Here is a 15,127-nt window from a genome sequence, read left to right on the forward strand (position 1 = left end):
CGATGAGTATTAGTGTCATTTAATCATGGTGTCCTTTTGTTTATTGGTTAATGAGTATTAGTGTTATCACGCCATGATTAAATTATTTTTCAATGTGGTACGTTCTTAATACAGTATCATTTTGATGTAACTAACATATTTTAGTGTAGCGTGGTTTGTGATCACCACATCATGCACTCTAATCCCTGTTAATAACGTAACATAGTGATCGACTGATTTCTATAACATGTACACAACAAAATGTTGTCATAAATTACAATCACAACCTTTATCTATTTATTTAACATGTGATTATGTGTTTTGTTTGAATGTTATGACTAACTAGTGATGACCAATGTTATTCACCACGATAGTACTTATACACCATTATATTGTAACATTGGAAAATGATATATCAATGTAAATCTTAAAACTCTTCTTAACTATAAAATCATGACATCTGTCAAATTTAAAAAATAAAATTATATATGAAAATTAATGGATCATATTTTGAAAGTTTTAAGAGATTTTTACAAAGAAATTTTAAAAAATTGATCATTTTCCCTCAAAAATATATGTGGTGTTATAACTTATAGGTTTAAAAAGAGTAATGTACAGTTAATATGGGTAATCCATTTGGTAGATGTTTTTGAAACTTTAACCCTTGTCATTGGGGTAGTTTTAAGATTATTTGTTCTATTAATCGAAATGTATCTCTTTTTCAAAAGAAAATAAGAGTAATATACAAAATTTTATTTTATTTATATATTTAATTTAATCAAATAACACATAGAAAAGTGAGTAAATTACCATATATAGGGGGAGAAAAACACAATACCCCACAACCGAAAATTTTACTATTTTCAGCAATCCCAATTTTGATCCTTTCCATTTTCGTGTCCGTACACTCTCAAAATATAAAACCCCATTTACACACTACAAACACACACTCAACCCCACCATTTTCACACACACCCACACATTACTTCAGACAATGGCGGCGGCAGCAGCAAGACCAGGACTAGGTTTTGTCTCTCCAACAAAACCCATTTCTCACGGTGGTCCATCTTGCATTCTCAGCAAAGGCGTTACTGGGTCGCCGGAGAGCCACCGGTACTACCTTGCACGACGTACAGTTTTGGAAATGCTAAGAGACAGGGGCTGTCTTGTTGATGAGTCAGAGATTGGTTGGTCTCTTGAAGAGTTTCGGGCGGTTTTCGGAGACAGCCCGGAACCTGATCAGCTTCGAATTTGTGCTCCTTTGGCTTCTAGACCATCCAAAAAGGTATAACCTTTTTTGTTTTTGTTAATATTTTGATTTTGTGTTATTTTGTTGCTAAAATGTTTATTTATTTATTTATTTGTCAAAAAAGTGTAAATAAGAACCATAGCCTTTTTTTTTTAAGATATGTTGATATTGTGTTATTTTGTTGCTAAAATGTTTATTTAGCTAATTTTTTAGGCAGAAGGTCCATCCTGAAAGACTCTTTACTTTTGGGTAGAGATAAGGCAGTCTACATCTTACCTCCCTCACACCCCGCTTATGCCGGGATTGGGTTTCGTTGCCTTAGTCGTTGTCGTATAAAAATAAAATCTTGGGGAGATTACATTTATGTTGTTCGAAAAATGTTGGGTTCATAAGTAAGTTTTTGGTGTGATGTTTTGGGGTCATAAGGATACGGATCTTTGTAGTTAAGTGTACTTCGGAGAGAATGGCCACTATGAAGAAAGTTTTGTGTCAGTTGGGTCAAAACGGACAATATTGTGATCGTGATAAACGGGGAGTTTTATGGTTACAAAAAGGCTTTTGGCCTATCGGTATTCGAGGTGGCCCATCAACCAATATGGTTGTGTGTTTGTGTCCTAATGTGAAAAATATGAGTGAGTAATCATGTTGTGTGTAATACTTTTTTAAGAAAATGAAAAATTATTTGTTTTGGTTATGATACATTAGAAATTGTTGCTTAAATGTTAATATTTGGGGATTATGCAATAAATATATCATTGAGCTAAGGAACAACACTATTTGTTACTAATAATGTTCAAATGCACGGTTATGCAATTATTTATATCATATAGTTTTGGTACGATAGTATATTTTTTTGTTACATTGTTCATATTCAGGGATTAAGCAATCTTTTGCTTAGGATACATTGTTACATAGTATATCATATGTATATTTGTATGTGTTGCGAAAACATTCATCTTCAGGGTATGTAGTCATACAATCATTTACTTAAGGTACAATTGTATTTGTTGTGAAACATATTTATGGCATGTTGGAATGTTTTTTGATCTTTGAGTGTAGTTGGTTGAGAGAGTATATGTGTACTATTGACGTTGAGCTTCTTTGGGTGATTCTTGGGTCCTGAGGTAACTGAAGCCTTTTATAAGGATACTTATGATCAGGGTCAGGGACATTTCTCTTTATCCCACTGTATAGCTGTGGGTCTTGAACTAACTCAAAGCTTCTTAATATATCACACAAGAAATCTAATATCCAGAACAAATAGCTGAGTCTGTTTTAGCACCGAAAGTCCGAAGGCCAACAGAGAGTAGAGAATATGTATTAACTTTACTAACCTCAAGAGTGTCTTGTCAAAAGACTTCCATTTTCTCCCATGTCCGAAGCTAGTGCAGGACTGGGATCATTGAACCTTATAGAGTTATAATCAATAAGATCAATCTACATAATTTCTTAATATCCCAAAACTGCAGTTATCATTGAAATTGGTTTAACCTGGTATGAGGTTACGCCCATTGGCCTTAAGTTTGTGTTCGTGGAACAAAATGTAGAGAGTAATTTCATTCTTATATATAAATTTTGTGAAGAGAAGAAAGGAACCGGATAGAAAATTTTGGTTTTTCCTCTCCAAAGCATCCCTTTACATGTATGAAGATTTGTAGAGAAAGGGAAGGGGAGATATTCTGATGACCAAACTGCCCCAAATCAAATTTCATATATATACTGGAAAAGGGTTCCTAATCACTCCAAACCCTGAGAAAGATCACGTATAAGTATCTTTATATTCTAAACTTGCTCAGGCATCATATAAACGACGGTCTAGGTGGTGAAAAGTCTTTTTTGATGATTACACTTCCATCACTTGGGTTGTTTCTCATAAAAGATGTGTCAGAAGTATGGGTATGCAAACCCAATTGTCAACAAAATTTAAATTGTAGGAGTGTACTTGCAAGCTCAGGCATTAGCTCATGTATAGAACTTCTCAACAATATGGAGTTGGTGGAAAAAAAAATAGCCTCTTCTCTTATGCTCTCAACCAATCTTTCAAATGGCTAACTAAAGGTTAGGTAAGAATGGTGTAAAATCATTCGGGGCATATAATCATACAATCAATTACTTTGTGTTGTATTAGCTGCTCTAATGTTCATCTTTATGTCATACAGTAAAATGCAGAGATTGTGCGTTTATCTATATCTTATACTTAATAGCATGCAGTATACGTTGAAGGCCATTACAGTAGCTTCATTTGAATATAGTGCTCTGTTTCATATGGTTTATAGAGTTCCCTAATAACCTGTTCTATAATGTTTTAGATTCTTGTAATTTTCTCTGGTCCGGCGGATATCAACAAAGCAAAAGCCATTTTCATCTTAATGAATATTCTGAACAAAGAGAGCTTGCACAGAATTATCATAGTCTTGCAGGGCAACATGAACCACTTTGCTAGGAAAGAGTTTGACTCGTGCCAAGTCAAAGTGGAATATTTCCCAGTAAGTTTACACATGCCTTTATTAATTCAAGCCTGATTCACCCTTCAAATAGTTACTACAATTGAAGTAAGCATTCCAAAAACATAACATGAGCATTAATCGGCTTTTCTCTGTTATAAAGTCTGTTTTCGATTTTTTGTGAATAATATTATCAACACCGAAACGACTTAGCTCAAAAAATAATTGGACCAAGGTAATGTAATATCAGAGTTTGTAGTTTCTATGTTATACATAGACTATCATATTGTATATATTAATGTGATGCCAGTTAGTTAGCCCTTTGATGTCGATTGAGCATCCAGCATACCTATTGTGCAGCCTTCATCTAGATTCATGGCAAAACATTTTCCCCTTTGAACTATTTATGATGAACCTTTCATAAAAGTGAAATAATGTTCAGATTTGTAGTGTCACTTGTTGAAATGGACTGATGCAGTTTAAAAATACCAAAAAACCAAAAAAGTTGCAACCTCTGCATTTTTTAATCAGTAAACTTCTCAATCCGTTGCAAAATAACCATCGTTTTGCATGTCTATGTATATAATTTACACGACTATCTGGTAATCTTCTTGTGAGCAGTGACCCTGGTTTGGAGTTTGATTTGTAGATAACTGAGCTGTTTGTGATCATTAAGACACATGTTGCAATGCCAAAGATTGAAGCATTGACTGCTGAAGAGAAGGAGTGGTTGCTTTTGAAGTACAAAATTGATGACATTCAGGTAAGATAATCATTTTCAGTCTCAGTCTTCAACCAAATTTTACCATCTTTTCTAGCAAGACTACATGTTGGTTCATTTCCATGTTTTTGAACTAGAAAAAGGGGTCGAGAATTAGCATTGATGATCATTGGTATGTACAATTCAAACAAACGAGATTTGTCCTAATGACAATGTCTTGTTTTCCTTTCAGCTACCATCTATGAAGGAAAGTGATGCCATATCAAGGTACTATGGGCTAGAGAAAAAGCAGGTGGTCAAAGTGACTTATAGCGGTGAGATAACAGGCCACTTTGTCAACTACTGCTATGTGATATGAATCGTTGCTAGGAACATATTACTGGAATGGAGTTCATAACTACAGTAGGTCTTTTGGTAGGGTTAACCTTTTGATTGTTGCACTCGCCTGCAATTTAAACTTTTAACCTCAAAGTAAATTGTGGATTAAATCTAAGGCTGGAAATGATATCTATCATCCTTTTACATTTGCACAAGAATGGTGTTTTGTGAATGCTTTAATTATTTTTGATTGCTTGTTTGTATACATTAACAAAGTTGCATGATGCAACACAATATCGATGAAATATTCCAGCATTAGATACTGTTTCAAAGAGGTTTTCTTAAGCCATGTATGAAGTTTCTATAGTATTTGTAAGCCAATGGTTAAGTATGTTAATGGGAATTTCTGGGACAACAGACTTGGCACTGAGAAGCTATCTTTCTACATTCTTTCTTTACTTCCTTCAGTCTACGACTTGTCCTTGTCCGCCTCTTGGATGAAACTGCCACTTTATTCTTTGTCGCGTAACTATTTACAGGTGCTGCAACATCAACACTAGAATTGTTCTTCCTAGAACATGTCCTCTTCTTTCTAGATCTCTTCCTCTTTCTTGTACCTGCATTACTTTGTCAAGTCTTTGAATCTGTGTACTCAACCCAACCCAATCCATTGTGATGCTGATTTTTAAATAAACAATCATAACAATAAGACTAGATATATGTAAACACTTGCTTAGAAAGTCTAGTTTTTGTCCAAGTATAATGTACCTTGTGATGTCGATTGACGCCAGGTTGTTTCTGTTCGCCAAACTTTTTTGCTACAATTTTCATTTTGGGTAGATTGACTCTAATAGAAAGAAGACAGGATCTCCCACAATAGCAATCAGAAAGCTCTTTATCTGTTTAACCATAGTGCAGTAAATGAGTATACTACCATTATAGTTTGGCTACTAAAGAGTGATATCCTGTGGATTTACCATGGAAAACACATATAGGATCAGAACAGCAATTACATATGACATGGGCCAAATAACAATCTCGTTTGCAGAAGCTGCAACTAATGGTTTCTTTAAGGTTTGTTGCAATAATAAGATATCGGTCCAATGACTTCAACCTCAGAATGGCACCATCATACTTCTGTATGAGAGATGCAAACATGGTCTTGACTAAGTGGTCAGAAACTTCATCCATGTCACAACTATAATCTTTCTTGGTGAAAAAAGCATAGCTTCTTTGCAAAGAATTTCTTCAAAAGGAACGATGGATTTTTTCCGCAGAAGTATGTGTCTCTCATTTGCTGCCCCGCCAAACGGAAACCAATCACGAGCTGCAAAGTTCACTGCCTCTCCACAATTGAAACCTACGTAGTAAGCTGATTTGATTGGTCAAAGTATTAAAAGTGTCATCTATAACAGCTGGTAAACTTTAAGTCTTCTATGGTAAAGACTATACCATGACTAAAACCAGCATGGTATGCTCTAGGAAAGGTGATGACAAACTCCCCTGGTAATTGCACAACTTTGTAAACCGGGACATGGTTCTGCAACAAGATCTTTGGAGGAAACATAGTCGTTTTCTCTGCAAGCATCTCGAAAGCTCCATTTGGTCCATCAGTTGATAAATTTTCTGTTGATAAATTTTCTGTAGCGTAAACATGATGTTGTATTACCTTCTCAAACTCGTTAGCGGCACTACTAGGAACTCCATACCTTGTTTTTGGTGCCCCACAATGATGATAGTTTATACTGCAAGATGAAAGGGTGTACATGATGTACATATTACCCCCTTTTTAGTATATGTATCGAGTTACAGAAGACATTAAGATTATAGCATACCTATACAAATAGCTATCTTCAACATGCCATGCAAACATACTAAAGAGCATTCCAATATACAACATGGGATCAGTCACTCCCTGAAATGAGTTTTAAGAAGCATCAAATACGGCTAAATGTAGAAAAAAAATCTACATACATGAGTAATTCTATAAAGAAACGTATCACATTACTGGAACGGCCTTTTCCACCAAACGAAGTGCTGATCTTGGCAGCCTTGGAAGTTTCTGAAACCAAAAGTGGGAAATATATTATTAACATGTGTAAATTGAAATGTCTACAACCACTAAAATAACTTTGAGACCTTCAAGTTCCAATTGCTATTTGCAAGATGATCATCGGAACAAGATGAGAATGCACTTCCTTCCACATTCACTCCATATTCAACTGTACCCTTCTTGCCACTCGTCATCTCACGCCAAAATTCCCTTTCAATGTATGCAGACGGAAGACATCCGGATAAACAATATTTACTAGCACACACCCTATTTGCCATGACCTCAAAATCATTAAGAGTATAGCTTCTGAAACAAATGCATAAATCAGCACCAACCAGTCTTATACACAAAATACAAATAATTAACATGATTATATTAAATAATCCAAACAAAATTTTTTACTTATTGCTGATGAAGAATGTGTTCTTGTCGTTTTTGGTCCATTTTGCAACCCGTAGAGGCTGCAGTTTAGGAATAAATCTGAAACCTGGTTTCTCATTCTTTATCACGACGCCAGTAGGAACACTTGAAATCATGGGAGGAACAATCTTGCATACTCCTGTAAGACCATTAAGTTAATCCTAAACAAGCATTAATTGCACATACTATCACTCAGAAAAGAAACTAAATATAAAATGAGAACCAAAATAATGCGTACCATATTTTGATGCTTGTGGTGCAATATTCTGTATATATCGTAACGGATCTTGAAATTCCAACGTTGAAGGATGATAAACAGGACATTCTGTTATCTGGTTTCTCCATTCCATATCATCATTTTCGCAAGATTGGTATGCCCGAAACCCCATGGAATGTTGTTTAGACATGTATGACTTGAAATCTGTTGATTTACTTGATTTTGGTAATTGTTTAGCAACTTTCTTAGATTTTGAAAATGAAGTTAACATTTTTCGCGACTTGTTTTGATGCAGTTTCTTAGGCATGATTTCGGGTTTCGTTCTTTTGGTACACACTGCTCACAAACTCTATAAACTTGGTCTTTGAAATTATATAAAGGAACTGAAATTCAAATACTTATTTAGAAGTTTGATGTTTCGGAAATTTAGAAAATAAAACTGCTCAACAACATTAGATTACTTAATAACTGCCCAATAATAGGATAATATATATAGATCAGGAGGGAAAAGACGTTATTGGCTACTCATCCTAGACGGTTAACTTTTGTCACGATATATTTCATTTTTAGCATGAAGATAAAATTTAGTATTTAAAATTTTAAATAAAAGAAATGATATACGTAGTTATAAACATTTTTCTACTAACTAGCACGATATCTGCATATTGATACGGTGATCGTGACGACGACGGTGTGGTGGTGGAGACGGCTATTGATGATGGAGGCGACATCATAGATGATGTCAAATAAGTTTATTATGACACATTTGTTTGTAAATTATTATGTTAATAAAGATTAGTTTGTCATTGTTCAATAAATAATCTCATAACAACTCAAATATTTCTTTTTAACTGGAAATTTGGGCTCATTATTATTGCGTTTTCATGAATTCAACACAAATTTAGAGGAAACAAAAACCTAAAACGTACATTTCTTATTCACATTTAGATTTAAACTTAAGACCTCGAAGTGTTAAATCCCTAAATACCAAATCCATCAACGATTTTACTAGGCTAAACATAGATAACTTCTTGAGACTCGACCATTATATCAATTTGGTGTGGCTATATAATTTTTTATTTTATTTTTTTCTTGAAAGGTATATAATTTTTTATTAACACCCGAAGGTAAATTATAAACATTATATAATATATTTTTTTTACAACTTCAAAAGAACCGGTTTAGGAAATAGGAACAAAAACGATGGCAATATGAATTTAATCTATTGATGGTTGGCTGTACATGTAGTTTTTATGAATTGGGATCATGTTTAAAAGAACTTTGAACCTATCTATGACAGCTTAAAAGCTATGTCTAACAATACATCAAATCAAATATTTTTTTTACATATCATTACAATTTAAAATGAGTTATATTATTTTTAATCTAAAAATATTTATGGGTTCCACAAACATACATCCCTCCAACTAACAAAGCCCTATTATTCCAGTGCTTTTGTAAATTCCAATTTGCTGTGGAATATTTGTAACACAGCAATATAATTTTATTTCATTTTATTTTTTCTAGCCAAAATTGACGTTTTTTTAAGTTATTTCTTTTAGGATTTTGATTCCATATTCCATAGTCAAACTTCTTGTACAAGCTTTGATTTTTTTGTACTTTTCCAATATAAAACTAGTTGTATAGGTTGCATGTTTAGTCCTTGGCTTTTTTTAAACATGTTATATTGGTCTCGTAATATTTGTTTTCAATAAACTTGTTTCATTCATTGCATTTCGTGATATATAAGTAAATTTGTTAAACACTCAAGACCAACGTTGTATGATCAGTTTTGAAAGAAAAGAAAAATAAACAAGATATTTGACTTGACTTACTGGTCAAAAACAAAGCATTTTAATTTGACTAGTCTCGCAATCTTGCTACAATTTCAAAGAAAAAAAATATGAGCAAAAGATAAATAATTAAAAAGAAAGTAACTTTGTTTGTATCAAAATTTCTTTAATCATACTGGAGTTGGAGCTATAAAAGGTGTAAATGAGTTGAATCGAGTCAACATAATGACATATTGTTACGCTTTAAATTTAGTTGAACTTAAGCTTTAAATAGGAGTTAGGATGTTTGGTTGTACGTACCTTCGTTTAGTTATTTTTCATTTTATTAAATTACATATTGTCAATCATATGGTATCCTTAGACTATCTCTAATGATAAGGACCTCCTTAGGCGTTTTTGAGTTTATAATTTTATCTCCAACCATACAAACATCCTTACATATCCTTACATATCCTTTTACTTCCACTAAAAAACAAAAATATATTAGGTAAGGACAAGTAAGAGCATCCTTTAAAAAATTCTTAGTTTTGGACAAGGTTCAACAACGAAAGATATCCAAGGGCATCTCCATTGAAAATAGCCTTATTATACCTTCTCTGATAGCCTTAGTTTTGGATTTCTTTGGACTATGGTTGTGAAGCAACAAGTCACACCAAACTTGTTTGATTATCCGAATTGTTTCGGTTAAACTTTTAAATGAGACTTTTTTATATAATTACAATTTTTTTATGAAATATTTTAAACTTTATATTTTTAAACCCTTAAGTTACACTTAACTAGGCTTAAATCGAGTTGATTGCGTATAAAAATATCATGTCAATACAAGTATCTCACAAGTGGGGCTCACCTCAGTTGCACCCGCCAGCCAAAGACCAACAATGTAAACGAAGCTAATTAAAGCACTAAAATAGCAACCATTTTCTTAACAAAGACTAAAGTAACATACGCTAATAGATGAAGGACCAAAAAGATACTTTACATTACTTGTTATATTTATATATAGTCCTTATATTATAGACTACTATGTTCTTTAAATTTATAATTTTGATTAAAAACACCAACCACCCTCCCTCCCTCCCTCATTCACATAACAACAACAGAATATAGATTTTGGATACATCATCATTGCTGCATTTTGATATTTGAAGCTAAAAAAATAAAAAAATCTTAAAATATGTCAGGTAATGATTGAATCTTGAATGTTATATATTGTGATGTTTTATTTGTCTTGGCAAATTGTGGTTTGTATAATATAATGACAGGGCTTATGAATGTTTTTATATTTATGTTTATAAACTTTTTTGGATGATCATGATGTTAGAATGCAGATGATGAATATAAAGATATATGAAATGTTGCTGCATTGTTTTGATTTCTGAGGAAAAAATGTCTAATACTAATACCATGCACAAGAAACCGGCTGATTCCCATAATGTATCAGGTAATTTTGGTTTATCGTTTTGTTGTTGTATGTTTTTAATTCTTTATTTGTGCAGATTCTGGTTTATATATAATATATATGGAGTTATGAATTTATGATATCGCCCGATAATATATGATATTTTGATGATTGCAAGTTTAGTACATTATGATATAATCTAAGGAAGTTTTGTTTTGTATTGAGCAACATAGAATATATTATCTGCAATAGAAAATATGTAGGATTTAGCATTCTGAATCATGCCTTTTTGTTGCAAAAGCATAAAGGATGAAAAGGCTTGAATTGTAGGAAAATGTGGAAATTTTCAAAAATTGTGTAAAGTTGTTAGTTCTAGCAAATTATAGAGTTTTCCTAGGCATTTTGACATCCATTATAGTTTGTTTGCAACACTAACCGGAGGTCTGGAGTTTTAGATGACTCTTGTCTGCAGTTAACGTGACTTACCTCATTCGTGTTGGCAAAGTGACAGGTTAGGGAGCTCATACAGTCATACTCCTGTAAGCCCAAATTTTGATGGTTTATTAAAGTCAACGATAGGATTTGCAGTCTATACTTTTTAGGGTGTTTGTCAAGCCCGGTGTATACAGCTTGTATGTTTTTGGCTCATTAGTATATAATCTTTGTTTTTCGGGAAAAGAAATAAACGCTTTTAACAGATATAAATAGTGGTAGTAGTTTGGGATCAACTCTAATCTCTAGAGCTTGATATCAATTTCGGGGACGCTGTGAAGACTTGTTTTAGCATGTTTTATAGCTTCTTTTCAAGAAACCAAATGCACTTTTTCAGGAAAAAAGCTATACAAAAATGTCAAAATTTAGGAGTATGCTTCTTATTAAGCTTAATTATTGGAGATAAATCATATTAGTTATTACTAAAGTTCCACATGCCAGTATGTCACAAATAGCTAGACGCAGCTTGCTGTGATGTCTGTCAAAAGTAATTCTCCGTTATCTGCAGCATTCCTCCAATTCCAAATTATAATTGTTATTCATGAATGTGGTGCTAAATTGTATGATTTATCACTCTATCATCTCAGGACCTTCCCTCTATGACCTCTTATGTTTAGAAAATAAGGAAAATGGAAGCTTCTTATATGGACGAACTCGATCTGCAGGCAGTATGTGTGATTTTATTCTTCATAACTCTCTGTCAACATCTGTGCTTCATCTGTTATTCTTTGCCTTTACAAACTAAATATTGTCTTTATACTTGTTGTCGTGAGTGACATGTCTTGTTGTTCACAAAAAGTTGCACTCAACAGACTTTTAGTTGGTTGGTCCCTGATGCATTGTGATTTTCGTTGATTAGGCCCACAAGAAACACTGGCCGGTTTTATTGCTGAATCGGCTAATATGGTCTGTGCAGATTGCGAAACTCCAGATCCAAAATGGGTGTAAGTGCTAATCACAGATAACACAAACTTTTTAAATCCATTTTTACTTGTTTAGTATGTACAATACATGTGAAATTTGAGGGTAGTTTTTTTTTTCCCGTTTTTCTTTTTATTTTACATTTGCAATTATTAGCTTTTTATTACATATAATGCATCTTAACCAAAATTGGATAAATTTTGGGTGACCAGAGCTGTAAACTTTGGAGCATTTATCTGCATCAAATGTTCAGGTGCACATAGAAGTCTTGGTGCTCATATATCAAAAGTACGAATTATGTTTTTCGTGAAAAAAGGAACATAAAATGAGCTGCAGCCAGCTTTGTGTTAATCGGGTAAGTATATATTTTCATACAGGTGTTATCAGTCAATTTAGACGAATGGACACATGAAGAAGTCAATACCGTAATAAAATGTGGTGGAAATGGCATGGTGAATGCGAAATATGAAGCTTCCATCCCCGACAACTGTAAAAAACCAAAACCGGATTCTTCTATAGAGGAGCGTCTTGACTTCATCAAGTAAAGAATGAATTACATGCATCATTATATTATCTTTTCTAACTAACCTTATATGATGAGTATTGAATGTATGACTTGATGCATAACCAGGAGAAAATACGAGATGAAAGAATTTTTGGACTTCAATAAACAGATATGTCTTCATCCATCTCCATCAGCGTCAAACTTGCAATGTGCTTCAACAAACTTTGTTGGTGCTATCATGGACAAGAAGAATTCAAACAATGTCCGTATGCATAGTATTGGCCAAGCATTTCGAAATAGCTGGCGAAGAAAAGATACTGAAAACAAGGCTCCTGTTGCTGCTACTACTACTGCTACTCCTGCTGAAAACAAGGCTCCTACCACTAAGAAGAGTAACTCAATGGTAATTTCTTTGTGCCATCATCTTGTAGGATGATATGCTATCTGTGTAAAAAGGTTAAACAAGTTGAATATTGAAACAGATCGGGCTGACCCAAAACTTTTGTTAAAAAATTTTAAGAAATTAGTTTGTCGAATATCATTTCAGCAAAATATTTTTTTTTTGATGTTTTGGAGGCTTTATGCCATCAAAATACACTATGGGCGACTTCCATCGGCCCATTTCATTTTTTTATTTGACCCTTAGAAATAAAACTTAAGAACAATCGATTCATTAATAAGTCAACAGGTTGAAATTGCGACATCTATATCTGTTCAACTACTCAATGTTGTAACTACAGTTGTAGCCTTCTGGACTAATGATGAGATTTAAATTCAATCCAATCTTCATACAATCCATGTTAAGTCAGCTTGGATTGTTTTTTCAGTTTTTGATAACATGTCAAATGGGTTAAATGTAGTAATCTAGCCAGAAAGAAATGGGTTGAAAGTCACCAAGCATGTATCACAATGTCCTCGGTTGTATATAAAAGACATTAAACTATTGTTTCAACAAAGTAGTTTCTGTAATCTTGCTTAATACATTAATTATTTACAAAATACAAATATTTAGACCATAGAGTGTTGACTGGTCGACCCATCCTTACCCACACCATTTTTACATATACCAAAAATTACCTGTTTGACCATGACCCGTTTTGGCCCACTGCTTAGCCTGCTAGATGGACTATATATACACCCTTAATAGATTTTTCAGGGTTCAAAAGGATACCATTGTTAACTCAAGCAACTCTATGGAAAATGTCATCTCTTGTGAAGTTATGCCATCAAGATACAATCTATATTGAAGTTGTGTTCAAAACATAATTACAGTATGTCTGATATCTTGTGTATAGGCAGGTATGGTTGAATTTATTGGTCTGATAAAAGTCAATGTAGTCAAAGGCACCAATCTAGCTGTTCGAGATATGATGACGAGTGATCCGTATGTTATCCTCTCACTCGGAAACCAAGTAAGCCTTACACTTGTTGAAACTTGTTTGGTCACAAGTCATAGCATAACTATGTTGTGTCATTGATAAACTTTGTACTTGTCATGCAGTCGGTGAAAACGCGGGTCATAAAAAGCAACCTTAATCCTGTCTGGAATGAAAAGCTGATGTTATCAATTCCTAATAACATTCCTCCTTTAAGAGTGGTAAGTAAAAGCTTTACACTTGTATAATATACAGTACTCGACAATAAACACGCAAACGTGTTTGGCGTTCAGGATTACATATTTTACAAGTGCTTATACTTGAAAGTGTGTTAATATAAGCACCTCCAATGGTGCTTAAAAAAGTATTAGTTATTTCAGGATAAAGTAAGCAAACAAAGCACTTATTTCTTGTTCATTCAAACACTCAGAAAGTGCTTATTGAGTTTAAAAACACATAAGTTGTAAACACTAAATAAAACACAATTGAAAATACAAGTAAAACTTGTTTATAAGTTTCATAAACTGATAAAGTTATGTATCGTGTTGCAGCTTGTTTATGATAGAGATACATTCAAAGCTGATGATTTTATGGGTGATGCCGAGATTGATATTCAACCGTTGGTTTCTGCAGCCAAAGCATCTGAGAATTCCAAACAAGATGAGTCATCAAACCGAACTGACAAACAGGCAGCAAACAAAGACAACATCCCGGTCAAAGACGGTGTTATCACAGTCTCAAAAGGGACGGTGAAGCAAGAAATCGCTCTCAAGCTACAAAATGTTGAGAAGGGTGTGCTACAAATCGAGCTTGAATGTGTTCCTCTTACCCAATAGCTGAATGTGAAGCTGTGACACAACTTTAAAGAAAAGTATCTCATAGATAGATTTATTCTTATATAAGAATTTTTTCTTTTTTTTTTGTGTTAAGTATCATGGTTCAGTGATTAGTGTGATCAATATTCTGCTACTATTCTTATGTCTGTATCATATTTGAACACAGTTATTAGTTTGTAACAAATCGTTAATTTGTATATTCAAGTCTTGAATTTGTAACTTAGATCTGTTTATGGGTACGAGAATAAAATCTTTGAGAGCTTGTGATTTTGTTGCATGTCATTTTACGTGAATCAGTACATTATCTAGCCACTGTCAAAGTTGTTTCATGGTCAGATGTCGATGTATTTATGAAAGGCTTTAAGTTCGAACCTTACTAAGTAAACCTTGAAGGAAAGGAGTTT

General features: G+C 33.4%; 3 protein-coding genes across 3 annotated transcripts; 2 read left to right on the forward strand and 1 right to left on the reverse strand.

The window, feature by feature from the left end:
• The first annotated feature begins 973 nt into the window (after positions 1-973).
• LOC122597273 (DNA-directed RNA polymerase V subunit 5C-like) lies at positions 974-4,886 on the forward strand. The gene is made up of 4 exons (XM_043769886.1): positions 974-1,264; positions 3,538-3,714; positions 4,322-4,435; positions 4,626-4,886. The coding sequence occupies exons 1-4, from the start codon at positions 974-976 to the stop codon at positions 4,749-4,751; spliced, it is 708 nt and encodes a 235-aa protein (XP_043625821.1). The 3' UTR covers positions 4,752-4,886.
• A 455-nt stretch (positions 4,887-5,341) lies between these two features.
• On the reverse strand, positions 5,342-7,672 carry LOC122597274 (lysine-specific demethylase JMJ706-like). The gene is made up of 8 exons (XM_043769887.1): positions 7,423-7,672; positions 7,167-7,323; positions 6,851-7,070; positions 6,720-6,773; positions 6,547-6,626; positions 6,164-6,456; positions 5,480-5,610; positions 5,342-5,389 (listed from the first exon to the last, which is right to left on the reverse strand). Exons 1-8 carry the CDS (start codon positions 7,670-7,672, stop codon positions 5,342-5,344), a joined length of 1,233 nt encoding a protein of 410 aa, XP_043625822.1.
• Positions 7,673-10,278: 2,606 nt separating this feature from the next.
• Positions 10,279-14,977, forward strand: LOC122598118 (probable ADP-ribosylation factor GTPase-activating protein AGD11). The gene is made up of 9 exons (XM_043770720.1): positions 10,279-10,375; positions 10,516-10,635; positions 11,945-12,029; positions 12,219-12,294; positions 12,384-12,547; positions 12,638-12,914; positions 13,807-13,923; positions 14,013-14,108; positions 14,439-14,977. Exons 2-9 carry the CDS (start codon positions 10,542-10,544, stop codon positions 14,721-14,723), a joined length of 1,194 nt encoding a protein of 397 aa, XP_043626655.1. The 5' UTR covers positions 10,279-10,375; positions 10,516-10,541; the 3' UTR covers positions 14,724-14,977.
• The last annotated feature ends 150 nt before the right edge of the window (positions 14,978-15,127 follow it).

Source organism: Erigeron canadensis, chromosome 4 (genome assembly GCF_010389155.1).
Source record: "Erigeron canadensis isolate Cc75 chromosome 4, C_canadensis_v1, whole genome shotgun sequence".
Lineage (NCBI taxonomy): Eukaryota > Viridiplantae > Streptophyta > Magnoliopsida > Asterales > Asteraceae > Erigeron > Erigeron canadensis.